General features: G+C 39.3%; 1 protein-coding gene across 11 annotated transcripts in view; it reads left to right on the top strand.

Annotated features, from left to right (window-relative positions):
* Abl (tyrosine-protein kinase Abl) overlaps positions 1-15,170 on the top strand; it is a 400,776-nt gene extending 385,606 nt beyond the window's left edge. For all 11 annotated transcript variants that reach the window (XM_071664774.1, XM_071664769.1, XM_071664771.1 and 8 more), the window contains one exon: positions 10,794-15,170. In XM_071664774.1, the coding sequence (XP_071520875.1) occupies positions 10,794-13,689 (2,896 nt within the window). In that variant the 3' untranslated portion in view covers positions 13,690-15,170. The remainder of the gene's footprint in view (positions 1-10,793) is intronic.
* The last annotated feature ends 8,747 nt before the right edge of the window (positions 15,171-23,917 follow it).

The raw sequence follows: 23,917 nt of genomic DNA on the forward strand, positions 1-23,917 counted from the left end.
TTTTTGCTGCAGACTCCTTATGCTGGAAGATACTTCTTTTGGTTGTAATAACTTACCTGGGTATTTAACCCCCTTTATTTCTAACTGCTGTAAATTTTTTGCATTCCCACAGCCCAAGGTTTTTCAGAAATCATAAAAAAATTTAAAAGTGACATTAATTTAAAAGATAAGGGAAACAAAACTTGCTTAATGCTTAAATCCATTTAAGATTCCTTACTGGTATGATAGTCTGTTGCCCTGTTTCTTCCATGTAACTGTTATCACAGGGCCCAAAAAACATGATCATCATTATTAACATCATCATTATCATCATCATCAAATCCTCATTTTATATCAAAAAATCATATTCTATCCCACCTGTGTATTTATATGTTTACAGGTGTCAGATGCACAGGTAACAATATTGTGGTTGCTTGGTGCACACAGTGCTAAATGTCTTTCCAGCCTGATGTATGTAGGGTGGATGACGGCAGTTAATTTTTTTAGTTTGAATTACTACTGCTGGTGACAAATGGTATCAATTTATAGCTCAAGGTTGTTTCAGGGTGTTTGAAACTGGGTGGAAATTAACACTATGTATCTCAGATACAAGTGGAGTACTGGATCCATGTGCACATGGTGTGTGTGTGTGTGTTTGTAGGACTGAAAAGGGTTAAACAGAGGTAGAAGAAGTTAGGACATGATGTTGACCACTGCATTCAAACTGGACATCATTTGAAGTCAGTTGCTGTTTAAAGGTTAAAATCTGTAGGGTTTTGCTGGGGCTTGTTGAGACTACTCATTTGAATAGACTTCACTTAGAGTTAGTTATTTATGTCTTTTCATAAAGACATCTTGAATTTTAACCTAAAATTGATAATTCATTTATATTACATTTTGGTGTATCTCTGTGGAATGACTCACTCAGTTGATCTTTGGCTCAGATTTGGAACTTGTGCTGGTCATGTATGTAATGCTGCCTGACTCTACTGCCAACAAGAGGGGTGGCTCAGACATCTTGAATTTTCACGTAAAATTGATAATTCATTAATATTAGATTTTGATGTATCTCTGTGGAATGACTCACTCAGTTGATCTTTGGCTCAGATTTGAAACTTGTGCTGGTCACATATGTAATGCTGCCTGACTCTACTGCCAACGAGAGGGATGGCTCAGACAGTAGTAGTACCGGCCTCTCCCATGACCTTTTCCCCCTCTGATGGAGCTCCCCCCCCCCCCCTCTCTCTCTCTCTCTCTCTCTCTCTCTCTCTCTCTCTCTCTCTCAGCTTCAGTCATAGACAAAAGTCCACATCATGACCATGCCTTTATTGAAATATAGAAAGTATTGTGAAAGGGAAAAAGAAGAGATAGGAAAATATTTACAAATTTTATAGGAAATGGAAGACCTGTCTTTTAAAAAGTGCCAGATCATAGCTATTGGGAAAGGCATGAGAGACTAGAGTTCCAAAGCTTCAATATGTATGTAAAGAAACAGTTATCAGAATGGCTCACTCTTGAGTTACCAATGCCCATATAGTAATTATGTGATGCAGCAGCTTGCCAAGGATTGCATAGTGTAGCTGGTGGTGGGGGAACACAAGGAGCCAGCTCTGAAGATCAAAAACCAAAGTAATACCTATATAAAGAGGGAAGGTAAACCATCAATGTGGTGTAGTGCAAGTGCATCAAGTTCTGAAGTTAGTGTGGTAAGTGCATTTATTGAGTTAAGAGGTGGAATTACAGAACCTTCAGATGAGAGAAGAAGGTTATGAGGAATTTTTGATAGGAAGATAGGTAGAAACCACGTCTTGGAGGCATTATGCTTAAACAGATTTCATCTACCCCAGTGAAATATCATGTCCAAGTCTTGAGTTTGTTGAGGAAGTTGTGTCAAGACGAGATGTAGATCAAGTGAGTGTGCTTGTTTATTTCATTATACCAGTATTTTTGGGTCTCTGTAGTAACCTCTCTTCTGTTGAATACAGTCTAAGTACTTCTCCTAATATTGTACTTCTCTCTTAGACCCATTTGTCTAATGATGTTCTCACTTGCCACTTTTCCATATCCAACTATTATCTCTACTCACAGTTGTGGTTCAGTGGTGATGTTAGTGCATATTCCAACATGAACACACCTCTTGCATGCCTCAAGGACCTTTACTCCTAACTTTGATATTTTCTGGCTCAAGGTCTGTCTTCCAGTACCACACCTTTCCTTTGTTTCATCTACTGCTCTTCTAATTCTATAATAAAAAAGAGTGTGGTTGAGAGAGCAGAAGAGGGTGTATTGAAATGGTTTGGTCACATGGAGAGAATGAGTGAGGAAAAATTGACAAAGAGGATATATGTGTCAGAGGTAGAGGGAACAAGGGAAAGTGGGAGACCAAATTGGAGGTGGAAGGATGGAGTGAAAAAGATTTTGAGTGATCGGGGCCTGAACATACAGGATGGTGAAAGGCATGCAAGGAATAGAATGAGTTGGAACGATGTGGTGTACCAGGTTTGACGTGCTGTCAATTGAATGAACCAGGGCATGTGAAGCATTTGGGGTAAACCATGGAAAGCTTTGTGGGGCCTGGATGTGGAAAGGTAGTTGTGGTTTCGGTGAATTACACAAGACAGCTAGAGACTGAGTGTGAACGAATGTGGCCTTTGTTGTCTTTTCATAGCATTGCCTTGCACCTCTCAGCACATTAACATCCAAAAGTCTCTCTTTCGCATACCTATGAATTAACACGTAATCCAGTAACGTTCTCTGGCCATCTCTCCTACTTACATACATATACTCATGAATATCTCTCTTTTTAAAACAGGTATTCCCAATCACCAGTCCTTTTTCAGCACATAAATCTACAAGCTCTTCACCATTACCATTTACAACGCTGAACACCCCATGTACACCAATTACTCCCTCAACTGCCACATTACTCACCTTTGCATTCAAATCAGCCATCACTATAACCCGGTCTCATGCATCAAAACACACTCACTCAGCTGCTCCCAAAACACTTGCCTCTCATGATCTTTCTTCTCATGCCCAGGTGCATATGCACCAATAATCACCCATCTCCCTCCATCCACTTTCAGTTTTACCCATATCAATCTAGAGTTTCCTTTCTTACACTCTTATCACATACTCCCACCACTCCTGTTTCAGGAGTAGTGCTACTCCTTCCCCTGCTCTTGTCCTCTCACTAACCCCTGACTTTACTCCCAAGACATTCCCAAACCGCTCTTCCTCTTTACCCTTGAGCTTCGTTTCACTCAGAGCCAAAACGTCCAGGTTCCTTTCCTAAAACATACTACCTATCTCTCCTTTTTTCTCATCTTGGTTACATCCACACACATTTAGACACCCCAATATGTATATATATATATATATATATATATATATATATATATATATATATATATATATATATATATATATTTTTTTTTTTCTTTTTTTTTTGCTTTGACGCTGTCTCCCGCGTTTGCGAGGTAGCGCAAGGAAACAGACGAAAGAAATGGCCCAACCCACCCCCATACACATGCCTTGATTCAATCCACTGACAGCACGTCAACCCCGGTATACCACATCGCTCCAATTCACTCTATTCTTTGCCCCCCTTTCACCCTCCTGCATGTTCAGGCCCCGATCACACAAAATCTTTTTCACTCCATCTTTCCACCTCCAATTTGGTCTCCCTCTTCTCCTCGTTCCCTCCACCTCCGACACATATATCCTCTTGGTCAATCTTTCCTCACTCATTCTCTCCATGTGACCAAACCATTTCAAAACACCCTCTTCTGCTCTCTCAACCACGCTCTTTTTATTTCCACACATCTCTCTTACCCTTACGTTACTTACTCGATCAAACCACCTCACACCACACATTGTCCTCAAACATCTCATTTCAAGCACATCCATCCTCCTGCGCACAACTCTATCCATAGTCCACGCCTCGCAACCATACAACATTGTTGGAACCACTATTCCTTCAAACATACCCATTTTTGCTTTCCGAGATAATGTTCTCGACTTCCACACATTCTTCAAGGCTCCCAGAATTTTCGCCCCCTCCCCCACCCTATGATCCACTTCCGCTTCCATGGTTCCATCCGCTGCCAGATCCACTCCCAGATATCTAAAACACTTCACTTCCTCCAGTTTTTCTCCATTCAAACTCACCTCCCAATTGAATTGACCCTCAACCCTACTGTACCTAATAACCTTGCTCTTATTCACATTTACTCTTAACTTTCTTCTTTCATACACTTTACCAAACTCAGTCACCAGCTTCTGCAGTTTCTCACATGAATCAGCCACCAGCGCTGTATCATCAGCGAACAACAACTGACTCACTTCCCAAGCTCTCTCATCCCCAACAGACTTCATACTTGCCCCTCTTTCCAAAACTCTTGCATTCACCTCCCTAACAACCCCATCCATAAACAAATTAAACAACCATGGAGACATCACACACCCCTGCCGCAAACCTACATTCACTGAGAACCAATCACTTTCCTCTCTTCCTACACGTACACATGCCTTACATCCTCGATAAAAACTTTTCACTGCTTCTAACAACTTGCCTCCCACACCATATATTCTTAATACCTTCCACAGAGCATCTCTATCAACTCTATCATATGCCTTCTCCAGATCCATAAATGCTACATACAAATCCATTTGCTTTTCTAAGTATTTCTCACATACATTCTTCAAAGCAAACACCTGATCCACACATCCTCTACCACTTCTGAAACCACACTGCTCTTCCCCAATCTGATGCTCTGTACATGCCTTCACCCTCTCAATCAATACTCTCCCATATAATTTGCCAGGAATACTCAACAAACTTATACCTCTGTAATTTGAGCACTCACTCTTATCTGTGTCTTGTTTTTTTTCACTCCCAACATCATTAGTGTTAAGAGGATAACTACTTTGAGCATCAGCTTCAACTTTCCCATGAGAGGCAGCAAAGGGGTGCTGGTAAATGGTGTAGATGTGTCTGAAATAAGAAACCAAGCTGTCCTGACTTCTGCTGGTTCCTCTGTTATTAGAGGTAGAAAGACATTTGTCAATGCATTCACAGCTGATCACCTTAATGCTGTGTTGGTGGGTGGCGTGACGGTATGTGACTTGGTAGTTGTGAGCAGAGATGATATCATAGCAGACAACCTTGTTTACACAGCCCCCATCTTCATATTTGGTGATGTTTTGGTGTCCGGACTAGTGGATGGCCAAGATGTGGATCACCTGTTTTCTACCAGGGTCACACTGGATGGAATACAAACATTATCTGCATCTTACATATTTGAAGCAATCAGAGTAGAGGAAAGTGAACTGACGTGAGTCAGAGGATCATCTCGTCCCCATCACATCATTCAGAGCGATACCAGTTTGCATCAGCCTTCACTCCTGCCTGCAGTAGCATGCTTTCTGACATGTTTCATGAGCTCCTCTTCACCAACGGAACTACCTTGGCCCACCAGTGATGCTATTACGTTTGTGAATCAAGAACCATTGCAACACAAACCTCGCCAGGTGGTAGAGTGTCCCGCAGTGTATCGAGACAGACTTCCCCAGAACTTTTTTTAAAGGGGAAGTAAATGTTTATAGTTGTGTTACTGGAGTGATAGTTTTCATACATGGTGCTTTGACAAGAAAATAGTGAAATTGGAAAAAATGTAGCTTAGACATTGAAGCTTATTGATACAGTGGTTAAATTGATGAGAACTACTATTGACGTTTGTGTAAATAAATTAAACATTTCCTTTCCATAGCCAGAGGTTGAACCATTATTTGACATTCATTTTTTCATTTCATTTCAAGCTAGAAGTTTCAGTTTTCTAAATTGTTTCTTACATTTTTCACATGTATATATATGTATGTGTGTGTGTGTGTGTATATGTGCGTGTGTGTGTGTATGTGTGTGTATGTGTATATATATATGTATATTATCCCTGGGGATAGGGGTGAAAGAATACTTCCCACGCATTCCTCGCATGTCGTAGAAAGCGACTAGAGGGGACGGGAGCGGGGGGCCAGAAATCCTCCCCTCCTTGTATTTTTTTTAACTTTCTAAAATGGGAAACAGAAGATATATATATATATATATATATATATATATATATATATATATATATATATATATATATATATATATACATTGTGTATGGGGGTGGGTTGGGCCATTTCTTTCGTCTGTTTCCTTGCGCTACCTCGCAAACGTGGGAGACAGCAGCAAAAAAAAAAAAAAAAAAAAAAAATATATATATATATATATATATATATATATACATATATATATATATATTTTTTTTTAAATATATATATATATATATATATATATATATATTTTTTTTTTTTTTTTTTTTTTTTTTTTTTTTTGCTGCTGTCTCCCGCGTTTGCGAGGTAGCGCAAGGAAACAGACAAAAGAAATGGCCCAACCCACCCCCATACACAATGTATACACACACACACGTCCACACACGCAAATATACATACCTATACATCTCAGTGTACACATATATATACATACACAGACACATACATATATACCCATGCACACAATACACACTGTCTGCCCCCATTCACTCCCATCGCCACACATGGAATACCATCCCCCTCCCCCCTCATGTGTGCGAGGTAGCACTAGGAAAAGACAACAAAGGCCCCATTCGTTCACCCTCAGTCTCTAGCTGCCACGCAATAATGCCCGAAACCACAGCTCCCTTTCCACATCCAGGCCCCACACAACTTTCCATGGTTTACCCCAGACGGTTCACATGCCCTGATTTAATCCACTGACAGCAAGTCAACCCCGGTATACCACATCGATGCAATTCACTCTATTCCTTGCCCTCCTTTCACCCTCCTGCATGTTCAGGCCCCGATCACACAAAATCTTTTTCACTCCATCTTTCCACCTCCAATTTGGTCTCCCACTTCTCCTCGTTCCCTCCACCTCCGACACATATATCCTCTTGGTCAATCTTTCCTCACTCATTCCCTCCATGTGCCCAAACCATTTCAAAACACCCTCTTCTGCTCTCTCAACCATGCTCTTTTTATTTCCACACACCTCTCTTACCCTTACATTACTTACTCGATCAAACCACCTCACACCACACATTGTCCTCAAACATCTCATTTCCAGCACATCCACCCTCCTGCGCACAAATTGTACTTTGGATATGGGGGGGGGGGATAGTGAAAGAAGTGAGGGTATTTAAGTATCTGGGAGCTGTCTTGGTTAAGTGTGGTGATATGGAAAGAGAGATAAGGGAGAGTGGGAATACAGGGTAGAAGAGTCATTGGGTCCCTTAATAGAATAATGAAGGATAGAGGTGTTAGTATGGAAGTGAAGAGAGGATTAAGGGACTGCATAGTCCTCCCAACCTTGGCCTATGCAGCTGAAACATGGACCTGGAATGAAGTACAGAGGTCAAGAATCCAGGCTGTGGAAATGACCTATTTTGAGAAGGGCATGTGGTGTGACTAGATGGAATGAAGAAAGAACTGAAAGGGTGTATGAGAGATGTGGTATGACAAGGAATGCAAAGGGAGTGAAATGTGGAGTGGTAGAATGGGTGAAACATAACACTTTGAGGTGGTTTGGGCATGTGGAAAGAATGCAAGATGGATTTTACAAGGAGAGTGTGTGATAGTACAATTATGATTGTACAATTAAAGGGGTTGGTGTGCATGGAAGACCACCTGTGACATGGTCAAATAGGATGGAGGAATACTAAAGGGAGAGAAATAGAGGAAGAATGCTTGGAATGGTGTATGCGAGAGAGGCATGTAAGGACAGGGATAAGTGGAGACTCCTTTGCCGTGGCCACCCCTTGATGGGAGTTACCAGAGGGATCTTAGTAATGTCTGGTCATCATTCTGAGAGATTTTGGAGAATCCTATGTAGTTCTCCATGATATACCCAAAATTTTTGACAGGGTGTGACACTGGGGTCTCAGTTTTAAGCCCCCTCTTTTGGCTTCTCTCCCTCACTTTGTTGCCTTGTATCTGTCTCTATGGTAGTTGATGGATCAGTCCCTCAAGATTCTGCCCTGTTCCTTAATGTTTTTTCTTTTTTACTGACAATTTCCAATCATTCTTGAATAACTAAATGCACTAACGTTCTGATGACTCAATGCTGCATTCCTCCATATCCTTTAATTCTGCTTCATCTTCTTTCACTTGGCCTACATCTCGTCTTGATATGACTTCCTCAGTAAACTCAAACATGATATCTCAGTGGGGTTGGTAAAATCTGGTAATTTTTGTGCCTCAAGACCCAGATTTCATCCATCTCTCTATCAAAAACTCCTCAAAACTCTTCTGGCTCATTGAACGTACTTAATATTACTGTAACATCCACTCTCTTTTGGAAACCCCACATAAGGAAAATAGACAAATTCGCCTCTTTGAAACTGGGAGTCCTGTTTAGACATCAAAATTTCTTTTCTTCTGAACAGTTACTCTGTTTAAACAAAGGATTAATTCATCCTTAATGGAGCACTGCTCTCTCCTCTGGGATGGTTCTAGCTCTGCATCCTTACTTGACAGAGTTGAAGTGAAAGCAGTCAGACTTGTAAACTCCCCTAAGCTAACATCAAAATTTGACCTGCTTGCCCTATGCCACAATGTTGGTTTACTTTTCCTCTGCTATAGGTATTACTTTGATTTTGCTTCCATGAGCTGGGTGCTTGTGTGCCCTTACCACTAGCTGGACCATGCAATACTCTGCAAGCTGCTACATCATGTGATTACTGTATGGCCAGTGACAACTCAAGGATGGGCCATTTTGATGACTGTGTCCTTCAGTACACCTTGAAGCTTTGAAACTCTACCCTTTCATATCTTTTCCAATAGCTATGACCTGGCTCATTTTAAAAGCCAGGTTTTTCACTTCCTCCAAAATTCATAAATTCTTTCTCTTGTCTCCTTTTTCCCTTTCAGTAACCTCTCTCTATATTTCAATTAAGGCCTGGCCTTGATATGGAATTTTGTCTGACTAGCCTTTAAAAAGAAAAGAAAAATCAACTACATTTTGTTGGTCAACTTGTGTTTGATTATGCCCTTGTTCTTATGTCCATGTGTATGTCCTTGTTCATGTTCTGGACTTCAGGTTTCGATTTGTAGGTTTGATCACACTGAAATTCAATTTTACAAGATCACTTATTTTCATCATCTCTTCTTTTTCCCTTTCACTAACCTCTTTATATTTCAATTAAGGCCCAACCTTGATGTGGAATTTTGTTCTTGACTGGAGTCTCTAACATGAAAAGGAATATCTGAATTATATATTGTATGTCATCAGCTCATTTTTGAAAATACAGCATTCATGCATCTGTATCCCTGCCCCTATGTATGTCCAGAACTTTAGGTTTGATTTGTAGGTTTAATCATGTAGGAATTCAGTTTCATAAGATTACTCATTTAATAGATCATGCTAAGTTCGAAACTAGAAATGAATGAATCATATATTCATTGAAATTCTGGGTGTGTATTTTGTAGATTGAACTTTAATTTTTGATCATTTTCTTTGCTTAACTACAGATACACCACTGATTTTCTAGCAACTGATGGTTTGGCACCTCCTTTAGTTCAGACAAAATTACGTGAGGTAACTTGAAATTACCGCGGCCACCAGACAAGTTTACTAGGCGGCCACAGATGGCGTTGTGTGTAGGGCGTGCTTACTTACATTCTTTACACTGTACTTGTTGGTGGTGATACCGCAATTCTGTCAGATTCTTAGCTTATTTTGCTTAAATTTAACCCAAGCTATGGCTTCTAAGACATATGATAGTGTCATTTGTGGTGTCAAACATAAACACCAGTCCATATCGATCCAAGATAAGGTAAAACTGTTGAGAAAAATGGACCGTGGTGTTTCGGTGCATAAGCTGTGTGACATCTACAGTGTTGGTTCATCAACTGTTTATGATATAAAGAAGCAAAGGGAGAAAATATTGAAATTCTATGCAGACTGCGATTCCATTAAGCAAATGATGATTAGAAAAATTATGAAAGATGGTAAGAGTACTAAGCACGATCGACTGATAATGGAATGGTTTTGACAGTGTCGGAGTGATGGAGTGGACTTGTCAGGTAGCATGATAATGGACCAGGCTAAGTTTTTCCATAAAGAATTTAGATTACATCATGAGCTTGCCTGTAGTGAAGGATGGATTCAAAGCTTCAAGAAGCGTCATGGAATTTCCATGAATAAAGTGTGCGGAGAAAGCAGTCTGCAAACCACGAAGGAGCTGCTGAGTATGTGGATGAATTTGTGAAACTCATAGCTGATAAGTACCTCAGTCTAGAGCATTTATTTATTTAATTTACATTTGATATTTGTTTAATTCAAATTTCTAGCAGACCATAGTGTACTTTAGACACATGGGAGATGTATAATTAGTGGGTTAGAGGTGTGTTGATGAATTATTATTACATGATTATGGTTGGTCTGGCAATATGGTTAATTCGGCAAGGCTTTGGAACCAAGAGTGCTGGAAAACCGGTGGTGTACCTGTATTTGGATTTAGATCACCTCGGGTTAGATTTTTATTGAAAGGTATTCCAAAGTGAAGGTGTTATCCACCTTCAATGATATTCTAATGAGGCATTGTTTTAGTTCATGTTGCTTGGTCCTCCATACTAGAAGACAGCTAATGCCTGAAATACTTTGGAAGTTAATGCATGCACCTCCCCTCTTCAAATGTAAGAATGATGAATATGAAGTATAGAATAAAGGATATAATTATATTTCTTGGTATGTTTTGATAAACATTGTAATTAAAAGCATTGTTTACTTTCAGACAAAAATCATCAGCAGGACTACGAGATTCCAAGGCAGGTGGTGAAAGATTAAGACGCAGTAGAATGGAAAAATCTGAAAGTCAGAGTGGTACTGGTGGAGGAAGACACCTCACTGTTGCTGCATTGGAGGTTCACAATGTAAAGAGGGCAATTAATCGTTACGGTACCTTGCCCAAGGGTGCCAGAATTGGGGCTTACCTTGAATCGCTTCGCCAGAGTGGTCTTTCCCAGGGTGTACCTCCTTCTGATGAACAGTCAATAGAACAGCAAGAGGAACAGCAGGAACAAGGACATCAAGAGGAACAGGATGACCCAGAAGAAAACAAAGACACTTCTGACAAAAATGCAGCCTCCATGATTCGTAGTAACTCCACACAAAGTGGATTCCCACCTCAGTCACCCTTGATATCCCGATTAAGTCCTCGACTTCAGTCTCTTCGAGTAGATAAACGCAATAAAGAACCAAGTCTGGCTGATTTAGAATTTCCTCCACCTCCAGCAGATCTTCCCCCTCCCCCTGATGACTTCATGGAAGATACTCAGTCGGCAACTTTAGAATTTCCTCCTCCACCTGGTTCAGAGCGTTGGTTAGGAACCTCTTCCCCTGAGGCTCATCGACGCTTGATACAGAAACCAATTCCATCTCCACGAGCAAGACGAAAGACCGATTATTCTAATGTTAGTCCTCAGAAATTAGCAGCTCAGACAACACAAGAAAATCAGCAGACAGTAGTTGAAGGTTTAGAGTCTCCGCAGGCAGAACGTGCAACCCTCAGTATCACCCGCTGTAGATTGCGAGATACAGACATAGATAAGCCTCCAGTTCGAGCTAAGCCAATTCTTGATACCAGTCTTGATGGTGATACAAGCGAAGGTAGTCCAGCATCAAGATTTGGAGTTAATTTGAGACATAGAGATCAGTCTTCTGATTCCTGTGAAAGTTTCAAATCCACTGAAAACCTCTCTCCAAGACCTGGCCTTGGTAATGCAAAGATTAAAATGAAGTCTACTTCTGCCCTTGCTAAAAGTCCTGGTTCATCATCAGCTGAAACAGAAGGTTTGCAAACCCCATCCTCTCCAATTGCTGATGGAGGACAGACTCCGTCCTCTCCAGCTGCAGTTGATGGTAGTCCACCTTCGGTTGATGCTGCATCACTTGCTTCCCGTGATGGTAGCATAGAGGAGATTTCCTCAGAAGAACCAAAGGTAGTATTAGGACTAGGGATTAATCATGAAGTTAAAGAGAGTCTTGAGTTAAAATTAGTGTCTGAATTGAAGGAGGTTGATGATAAAAAGGAGCAGAGTCCAGATCCCGTACCCACTGGAGAAACTTCACCTGGCAGTCAGAAGAATCCAGCAGTGCAGCTAGTCTCTGAGTTGTTTGAAAGCTTATGCCATAAAAGTAATAAAATGGGTGAGTCTCCTCGTCTAGATAATGGTAATACAGCTAATGTTGAACATACTATAAAGAGTGAATCGGAAAATTCTAATGTAAGAGACATAAGTAATCAGATCACTTTTAAAACAAATTTAAAGAAAATTAAAAGTCCTTTTGAAAGAAACAGTTCTGATAAAGATCAAAGGAAAATTAATTTCAAAGCTCAGCTTCGGAAAACAGACACTGGAAAAAGTGTGGAAGATAGTTGTAATATGGAAAATGATCCTCATAGTACTTTGATGGACTTCCGAGCACAACTTAGAAAAACGAATGTTATGAAAGAGAGTGAATCAGTGGCCAAGACACCTGAAGAGGATATTTGTCTTAGTGATCAACAAGAAAATGGTGTGCAAGTGTTTAGTGAAGTGTTTAAAAAAAGTGATAATGGTGGAAAAAATGAACGGAGCTATGACTCTGGAATTAAAAGTGATGTGATGAGTGAAAGTATTACAAGTATTCAAAGTGAAAAGCGAGACAGTTTACAGGGTGAAAAGCGAGACAGTGTTCAGAGTGAAAAACGAGATAGTGTTCAGAGTGATAACTTGAAAGTGAGTGAAGATGAGGATGCCAAACGTTTTAGCTCAAGTAGCATAAGTAGTTTAAAAAAGTTGTGGGAAAAGCAGGATTCTGACAAATTAGCTAAGTCTGATCCTAATCAAACTAGTCCCAAATATGCTCCATGTATATATAAGCGGCCTGAATTGCCAAAGTTAATGAAGAGTGAAAAGGAGATTAATTCTGATACTCAACTTACAAATAAAACTCCAGAAGATGAGGGGAAAATTGGTAAATTAGAACGTAAGATGTGGCCTCCTGCCACAGGTGGTGAAGCCGAGTCAAAACTCACTGATGGGAAACCTTCAGTACCTGTCAAGCCTATGGTGAAGAGCTTCAAGCTGCCTCCTCCCCCTGCTGGAGTAAAACCCCCTCCACCAAAACCAGCTGGCATTTATGCTACTCCTTCAATCATTAGGCCACCTTCAGTTCCAGTTATATCTGTTAAGAAAGAAGGTAAAGATGCTGAGAATAGAGATACAAAGCAAGCTCATAATGTATCAGGCAATCCTGCCCCAAATATGACATCGTCAGGTGGAACTGTTCCAAGCGACAGTGTAAGTGGCTCATCCAGTGGCAGTATGGAGAAGGCAGGTCTTCTGGAACAGGGCCATGCAGTGGAAGCCTCAATAGCAAACTTGAGATCAGAGAGCTCAACTACTACTGTTGCTGCCTGTATTCAGGCAGCGCAGAAGGTGTCAAGTTTCCATCGTGCTTGTGGGGATTACATGGACAACATTCCACCTCAGAGTCGGTTCCATATGCGAGAACTGCTTACTCGCCTGGAACTACAGACAAGGCAGCTACGTTCTGCTGGAGGACGCTCAATTGAACACAATGAAAAGCTCTTCTTTGAAATAGAAAACACAATAAGAGACGTTACCAATACATTACACCGTTAGTTTTGTTGCCTATGTACATTATAAAACAGGCTGAGATACTGTACTAGTGTTCACTTGGAAAGAGTTTTCTTAGATATTTGATATTTGTATTGTTCTCTGAAACCCTGCAAAATTTGTCTGCTCATTGGTCCACACAAAGGGTTCTTAGAAGAGAAGGGGTAGGTGCACACAGTGTCATGTTACTGATATCCTTTCATGCCACATAGCATCACATTTGCCCAGTGTTGATTCTCAGTCATTTTGTGCAAATGGGAATACTCTGCATTTAATCGGTGTAAAGTGCATGTTTGATACAAAGAAAGAAAAAACTTTGAAATTTGTGAAATGAATATATTTCAGACAGTTATATGAGAGAAAAGTTTGATAATTTGATAACTGAATGCTCACAAAGTTACAGGAACTTATCTCAAACTATTCCACTAAAGTGTTCTGTGTTTGCCAGTACGTGAGAGCGCCATATTTTCTTTGTAAAAATCGTATGAGAGTTGAGTGCTTGTGGTATTGCAGAATGTGCTGGTGCTGGCCTGTTATAGTGTATTTTCTGACTACACCAAGAGTAGGGACAAGCAAGATCCAGCTTTGAAAATTTTTTTGTACATTATGTAAACAGCTAGTTTGATAGGTAGCTTTTTGCATGCAGAAAGACTTTGGTGTGTTAATTCTAATCAAAACAGAAAGAAAAATTACTATATTCAAAGTTGGCAACAGAAAAACAAATTATGGTGGGTGCTTTTGTAGCCTTGGTTGGTGGCCATTTGATCTTTGAAGCTGTGGCTTTATTATATATCCACCTTCTAAAAGTCTCTCACTGGTGTATGCATACAGCTGTCATATTTGTTGCTATTTCATACAAATGCTAGTCTTGTGATTTATTGTATATCAGCAGGTCAGCAATGTGCAATTGTCTGAGCCATCATATCCAGAGAAAAATGGATTTACACAGCCTATCATTATATGTCTGTTATGGGTGCTTATGTCCACTGATCCGTTCCTGGGGCGTGTTTTATATAGTGTTGTACATTATTTTAGTAGCCATGATAATTTACTCAGATGTAATTTTGTTTTCTTTTCTTTTATTATTATTTTCTACAGTTATTGGTATGTATCTTGAAATTTGTCACTTTTTGATTACTCATTGCTCTGTATTGAAAAATTTGAGTATTCATGTAATTAGGAAATGACTTGTCTGATACTGATTACAGATCTATACTAATTATATATCTCACTACCACAGTTACTTTGGAAATCTTTATTGCTGATCTGTGAAGAATTTGTAGCTTATATTTATTTCAGCATGATCTTGCCAACAAAGCATAAATGAGACAACAGCCATGTTCATTAAATGATAATTGGTAGTTAATTTTTGTGATATATGTACTTCAAGTTGGTTAGCTCATGTATACATCATATAGAAAATTGGTGATTTTTAAAAAGTAATGGCAAGCTAAAGAGCTGATGATGTAATAAATGACTTAAGTGTTCTTATGTATCTGGTTGACATTGGTGTAAATGGAAAATGTAGTTGGCTAGGGGATGATCTTTTTTCCTTGATAATAGGTATCTCAATACATTTCACTGATGTCATATTCCTTAGATAAACCGCAGGATCTTACCCCAGCAAACTGCATAACTAAGATGCACCTGTATATATAAAAACTGATATATATATATATATATATATATATATATATATATATATATATATATATATATATATATATATATATATATATATATATATAAATATATATAGATTAGCAGAAAGTTATGGAGTGTAATCTCACAAGGTAAGAAAAACATTGTCAGCTGTTCATGATTGTTTTATGATTGACATATATATATATATATATATATATATATATATATATATATATATATATATATATATATATATATATATATATATACATTAGTCAAAACTACACTTTATGGAGACATGACGATTAATTTTCTAATCCAATACAGTTTCAGATTTTCACAAGGCCCCAGGCATTTGGAATGATATCTGAAACAAAGATGACCAAATTATATATATATATATATATATATATATATATATATATATATATATATATATATATATATATATATATATATATATATTATATATAAATTTATTTTTATTTATTATACTTTGTCGCTGTCTCCTGTGTTAGTGAGGTAGCACAAGGAAACAGACAAAAGAATGGCCCAACCCACCCACATATACATGTATGTCCATACACGTCCACACACACACATATGCATGCCTGTACATTTCAACGTATATATATGTATATATATATATATATATATATATATATATATATATATATATATATATATATATATATATATATATATATTTTCTTTCTTTCATACTATTCGCCATTTCCCGCATTAGCGAGGTTGCGTTAAGAACAGAGGACTGGGCCTTTTAGGGAATATCCTCACCAGGCCCCCTTCTCTGTTCCTTCTTTTGGAAAATAAAAAAGAAAAAAAAAATTGAGAGGGGAGGATTTCCAGCCCCCCGCTCCCTTCCCTTTTAGTCGCCTTCTACGACACGCAGGGAATACGTGGGAAGTATTCTTTCTCCCCTATCCCCAGGGATAATATATATATATATATATATATATATATATATATATATATATTTTTTTTTTTTTTTTCTTTTTTTTTTTTTTTTATATACTTTGTCGCTGTCTCCCGCATTTGCGAGGTAGCGCAAGGAAACAGACGAAAGAAATGGCCCAACCCCCCCCCCATACACATGTACATACACACGTCCACACACGCAAATATACATACCTACACAGCTTTCCATGGTTTACCCCAGACGCTTCACATGCCTTGCTTCAATCCACTGACAGCACGTCAACCCCTGTATACCACATGACTCCAATTCACTCTATTTCTTGCCCTCCTTTCACCCTCCTGCATGTTCAGGCCCCGATCACACAAAATCTTTTTCACTCCATCTTTCCACCTCCAATTTGGTCTCCCTCTTCTCCTCGTTCCCTCCACCTCCGACACATATATCCTCTTGGTCAATCTCTCCTCACTCATTCTCTCCATGTGCCCAAACCATTTCAAAACACCCTCTTCTGCTCTCTCAACCACGCTCTTTTTATTTCCACACATCTCTCTTACCCTTACGTTACTTACTCGCTCAAACCACCTCACACCACACATTGTCCTCAAACATCTCATTTCCAGCACATCCATCCTCCTGCGCACATCTCTATCCATAGCCCACGCCTCGCAACCATACAGCATTGTTGGAACCACTATTCCCTCAAACATACCCATTTTTGCTTTCCGAGATAATGTTCTCGACTTCCACACATTTTTCAAGGCTCCCAAAATTTTCGCCCCCTCCCCCACCCTATGATCCACTTCCGCTTCCATGGTTCCATCCGCTGACAGATCCACTCCCAGATATCTAAAACACTTCACTTCCTCCAGTTTTTCTCCATTCAAACTCACCTCCCAATTGACTTGACCCTCACCCCTACTGTACCTAATAACCTTGCTCTTATTCACATTTACTCTCAACTTTCTTCTTCCACACACTTTACCAAACTCAGTCACCAGCTTCTGCAGTTTCTCACATGAATCAGCCACCAGCGCTGTATCATCAGCGAACAACAATTGACTCACTTCCCAAGCTCTCTCATCCCCAACAGACTTCATACTTGCCCCTCTTTCCAGGACTCTTGCATTTACCTCCTTTACAACCCCATCCATAAATATATATATATATATATATATATATATATATATATATATATATATATATATATATATATATATATATATATATATATATATATATACAGACATATACATATATACACATGTACATAATTCATACTTGCTGCCTCAATTCATTCCCGTCGCCACCCCACCACACGAGATGACAACCCCCTTCCCCTGCACGCGCGCAGGGTAGTGCTAGGAAAAGACAACAAAGGCCACATTCTTTCACAGTCTGTAGCTGTCATGTATAATGCATCGAAACCACAGCTCCCTTTCTACATCCAGGCCCCACAAAACTTTCCATGGTTTACCCTAGATGCTTCACATTCCCTGGTTCAATCCATTGACAGCACGTCAACTCCAGTATACCACATCGTTCCAATTCACTCTATTCCTTGCATGCCTTTCACCCTCCTGCATGTTCAGGCCCCGATTGCTCAAAATCTTTTTCACTCCATCTTTCCACCTCCAATTTGGTCTCCCACTTCTCGTTCCTTCCACCTCTGACACATATATCCCTTTGTCAATCTTTCCTCACTCATTCTCTCCATGCGACCAAACCATTACAATACACCCTCTTCTGCTCTCTCAACCACACTCTTTTTATTACCACACATCTCTCTTACCCTTTCATTACTTACTCAATCAAACCACCTCACACCACATATTGCTCTCAAACATCTCATCCAACACATCCACCCTCCTCTGCACAACCCTGTCTATAGCCCATGCCTCACTACCATATAACATTGTTGGAACCACTATTCCTTCAAACATAACCATTTTTGCTTTCTGAAATAATGTTCTCGCCTTCCACCATTCTTCAGTGCTCTTAGAACCTTTGCCTCCTCCTCCACCGTATGACTCATTTCCACTTCCATGGTTCCATCCACTGCCAAATCCACTCCTAGATATCAAAAACACTTCACTTTTTCCAGTTTTTCTCCATTCAAGCTTACCTCCCAGTTGACTTGTCCCTCAACCCTACTGCACCTAATGCCCTTGCTCTTATTCACATTTACTCTCAGCTTCCTTCTTTCACGCACTTTACCAAACTCAGTCACCAGCTTCGGCAGTTTCTCACCCGAATCAGCCACCAGCGATGTATCATCAGCAAACAACTGACACTTCCCAAGCCCTCTCATCCACAACAGACTGCATACTTGCCCATCCATAAACATTATATATATATATATATATATATATATATATATATATATATATATATATATATATATATATATTATCCCTGGGGATAGGGGAGAAAGAATACTTCCCACGTATTCCCTGCGTGTCGTAGAAGGCGACTAAAAGGGAAGGGAGCGGGGGGCCGGAAATCCTCCCCTCTCATTTTTTTATTTTAATTTTCCAAAAGAAGGAACAGAGAAGGGGGCCAGGTGAGGGTATTCCCTCAAAGGCCCAGTCCTCTGTTCTTAACGCTACCTCGCTATCGCGGGAAATGGCGAATAGTATGAAAAAAAAAATATATATATATATATATATATATATATATATATATATATATATATATATATATATATATATTTTTTTTTTTTTTTTTGCCGCTGTCTCCCACGTTTGCGAGGTAGCGCAAGGAAACAGACAAAAGAAATGGCCCAACCCACCCCCATACACATGTATATACATACGTCCACACACGCAAATATACATACCTACACAGCTTTCCATGGTTTACCCCAGACGCTTCAGATGCCCCGATTCAATCCACTGACAGCACGTCAACCCCGGTATACCACATCGCTCCAATTCACTCTATTCCTTGCCCTCCTTTCACCCTCCTGCATGTTCAGGCCCCGATCACACAAAATCTTTTTCACTCCATCTTTCCACCTCCAATTTGGTCTCCCTCTTCTCCTCGTTCCCTCCACCTCCGACACATATATCCTCTTGGTCAATCTTTCCTCACTCATTCTCTCCATGTGCCCAAACCATTTCAAAACACCCTCTTCTGCTCTCTCAACCACGCTCTTTTTATTTCCACACATCTCTCTCACCCTTACGTTACTTACTCGATCAAACCACCTCACACCACACATTGTCCTCAAACATCTCATTTCCAGCACATCCATCCTCCTGCGCACAACTCTATCCATAGCCCACACCTCGCAACCATACAACATTGTTAGAACCACTATTCCTTCAAACATACCCATTTTTGCTTTCCGAGATAATGTTCTCGACTTCCACACATTCTTCAAGGCTCCCAGAATTTTCGCCCCCTCCCCCACCCTATGATCCACTTCCGCTTCCATGGTTCCATCCGCTGCCAGATCCACTCCCAGATATCTAAAACACTTCACTTCCTCCAGTTTTTCTCCATTCAAACTCACCTCCCAATTAACTTGACCCTCAACCCTACTGTACCTAATAACCTTGCTCTTATTCACATTTACTCTTAACTTTCTTATTTCACACACTTTACCAAACTCAGTCACCAGCTTCTGCAGTTTCTCACATGAATCAGCCACCAGTGCTGTATCATCAGCGAACAACAACTGACTCACTTCCCAAGCTCTCTCATCCCCAACAGACTTCATACTTGCCCCTCTTTCCAAAACCCTTGCATTCACCTCCCTAACAACCCCATCCATAAACAAATTAAACAACCATGGAGACATCACACACCCCGGCCGCAAACCTACATTCACTGAAAACCAATCACTTTCCTCTCTTCCTACACGTACACATGCCTTACATCCTCAATAAAAACTTTTCACTGCTTCTAACAACTTGCCTCCCACACCATATATTCTTAATACCTTCCACAGAGCATCTCTATCAACTCTATCATATGCCTTCTCCAGATCCATAAATGCTACATACAAATCCATTTGCTTTTCTAAGTATTTCTCACATACATTCTTCAAAGCAAACACCTGATCCACACATACTCTACCACTTCTGAAACCACACTGCTCTTCCCCAATCTGATGCTCTGTACATGCCTTCACCCTCTCAATCAATACCCTCCCATATAATTTACCAGGAATACTCAACAAACTTATATATATATATATATATATATATATATATATATATATATATATATATATATATATATATATATATATATATTATCTCTGGGGATAGGGGATTAAGAATACTTCCCACGTATTCTATTCCCTGCGTGTCGTAGAAGGCGACTAAAAGGGGAGGGAGCGGGGGGGACTGGAAATCCTCCCCTCTCGTTTTTTTTTTAATTTTCCAAAAGAAGGAACAGAGGGGGCCAGGTGAGGATATTCCAAAAACGGCCCAGTCCTCTGTTCTTAACGCTACCTCGCTAATGCGAGAAATGGCTAATAGTTTAAAATATATATATATTTATATATATATATATATATATATATATATATATATATATATATATATATATATATATATATATATATTATTTATTTATTTATTTGTATATCTATTTATTATACTTTCTCGCAGTCTCCCGCGTTAGCAAGGTAGTGCAAGGAAACAGATGAAAGAATGGCCCAACCCACCCATATACACATGTATACACATACACGTCCACACACACACATATACATACTTATACATTTCAACTTATACATATATATACATACACAGACATATGCATATATACACATGTATATAATTCATACTTGCTGCCTTTATTCATTCCCGTCGCCACCCTGCCACACATGTACATAATTCATACTTGCTGCCTTTATTCATTCCCATCGCCACCCCGCTACACATGCCCCACAAGAGATTCCACGGTTTACCCCAGATGCTTGTAGGGCCTGGATGTGGAAAGGGAGCTGTGGTTTTGGCGCATTACACATGACAGCTAGAGACCGAGTGTGAGTGGCCTTTCTTTTCTTTTTCCTAGTGCTATCTTGTGCTCACACCGGGGGAGGGGGGGTGTCATTTCATGTGTGGCAGGGTGGTGGCAGGAATGGATGAAGGCAGCATGTGTATATATGTATATATCTGTGTATGTATAGGCATAGATACGTGGAAGTGTATAGGTATGTATGTGGGCGTTTATGTAGAAACATGTGTGTATGGGTGAGTTGGGCCATTCTTTCATCTGTTTCCTTGCGCTATCTCACTAACACGGGAGACAACAACAAATTATAATATATGTATATATTTCTTTTTTTTTAAACTATTTGCCATTTCCCGCGTTAGCGAGGTAGCGTTAAGAACAGAGGACTGGGCCTTTTTTGGAATATCCTCACCTGGCCCCCTCTGTTCCTTCTTTTGGAAAATTAAAAAAAAAAACGAGAGGGGAGGATTTCCAGCCCCCCCCACTCCCTCCCCTTTTAGTGGCCTTCTACGACAAGCAGGGAATTTGTGGGAAGTATTCTTAATCCCCTATCTCCGGGGATAATATGTATATATATATATATATATATATATATATATATATATATATATATATATATATATATATATATATATATATCTTTCTTTCTTTCAAACTATTCGCCATTTCCCGCGTTAACGAGGTAGCGTTAAGAACAGAGGACTGGGCCTTGGAGGGAATATCCTCACCTGGCCCCCTTCTCTGTTCCTTGTTTTGGAAAATTAAAAAAAACGAGAGGGGAAGATTTCCAGCCCCCCGCTCCCTCCCCTTTTAGTCGCCTTCTATGACACGCAGGGAATACGTGGGAAGTATTCTTTCTCCCCTATCCCCAGGGATAATATATATATATATATATATATATATATATATATATATATATATATATATATCCCTGGGGATAGGGGAGAAAGAATACTTCCCACGTATATATATATATATATATGTGTGTGTGTGTGTGTGTGTGTATAAACTTTGTTCTGCCTGTTTCTGATGTCATTCCATTAGAGAAGGGCTTATGAAAAGCCAAAATTGTGTTGGATCAGAAAATAAATCATGTATCTGTGAAGTGTGGTTTTAACCTTCGTACTTTATCATGAGTGTTTTTTTTTTACTTCATATATATATATATATATATATATATATATATATATATATATATATATATATATTTGTCCCTGGGGATGGGGGATTAAGAATACTTCCCACGTATTCCCTGCGTGTCGTAGAAGGCGACTAAAAGGGGAGGGAGCGGGGGGCTGGAAATCCTCCCCTCTCGTTTTTTTTTTAATTTTCCAAAAGAAGGAACAGAGGGGGCCAGGTGAGGATATTCCAAAAAAGGCCCAGTCCTCTGTTCTTAATGCTACCTCGCTAATGCGGGAAATGGCGAATAGTTTGAAAAAAAAAAAATATATATATATATATATATATATATATATATATATATATATATATATATATATATATATATATATATATTTTTTTCATATTCGCCATTTCCCGCGTATGCGAAGTAGCGTTAAGAACAGAGGACTGGGCCTTAGAGGGAAAATCCTCACCTGGCCCCCTTCTCTGTTCCTTCTTTTGGAATGTTAAAAAAAAATGAGAGGGGAGGATTTCCAGCCACCCGCTCCCTCCCCTTTTAGTCGCCTTTCCACGACACGCGGGGAATACGTGGGAAGTATTCTTTCTCCCCTATCCCCAGGGATAATAAATATATATATATATATATATATATATATTTTTTTTTTGCTTTGTCGCTGTCTCCCGCGTTTGCAAGGTATATAAAAGGGGAGGGAGCGACTAAAAGGGGAGGGAGCGAGGGGCTGGGAATCCTCCCCTCTTGATTTTTTTTTTCTTTTAATTTTCCAAAAGAAGGAACAGAGAAGGGGGCCTGGTGAGGATATTCCCTCAGAGGCCCAGTCCTCTGTTCTTAACGCTACCTTGCTAATGCGGGAAATGGCGAATAGTTTGAAAAAATATATATATATATATATATATATATATATATATATATATATATATATATATATATATATATATATATATGATATTATTATTTACTATTTTTTTTTTTAATCTCAGGACCCCCTTCTCTGAAGGGATTGCTGCAACTTCAAGACTTCATTGCTTCCTTGCTTAATGAAACTGTTCATTCTTTCGTCAACAGATGATGACAGAGCCTCACCGAAGATAACTTTTCACTCTTAAAGTAACTCCATGTAGGCAGAATCCAGTGAAACACACACATACACATATGTATACATATTTTTTCATACATAATCGCCATTTCCCACGTTAAGAACAGAGGACCGAGCCTAAGAGGGAAAATACTCGCTTGACCCACTTCTCTGTTCCTTCTTTTGAAAAAGTATAAATTGGAGGGGAGAATTTCCAGACCCCTGCTCCCTCCCCTCTTAGTCACCTCTTATGTATAATATATATATATATATTTTTTATATTTTTTTTTTTTTTTTTTTTCCAAAAGAAGGAACAGAGAAGGGGGCCAGGTGAGGGTATTCCCTCAAAGGCCCAGTCCTCTGTTCTTAACGCTACCTCGCTATCGCGGGAAATGGCGAATAGTATGAAAAAAAAAAATATATATATATATATATATATATATATATATATATATATATATATATATAT

The sequence above is a fragment of the Panulirus ornatus genome, chromosome 9 (assembly GCF_036320965.1).
Source record: "Panulirus ornatus isolate Po-2019 chromosome 9, ASM3632096v1, whole genome shotgun sequence".
NCBI classification, from domain to species: domain Eukaryota; kingdom Metazoa; phylum Arthropoda; class Malacostraca; order Decapoda; family Palinuridae; genus Panulirus; species Panulirus ornatus.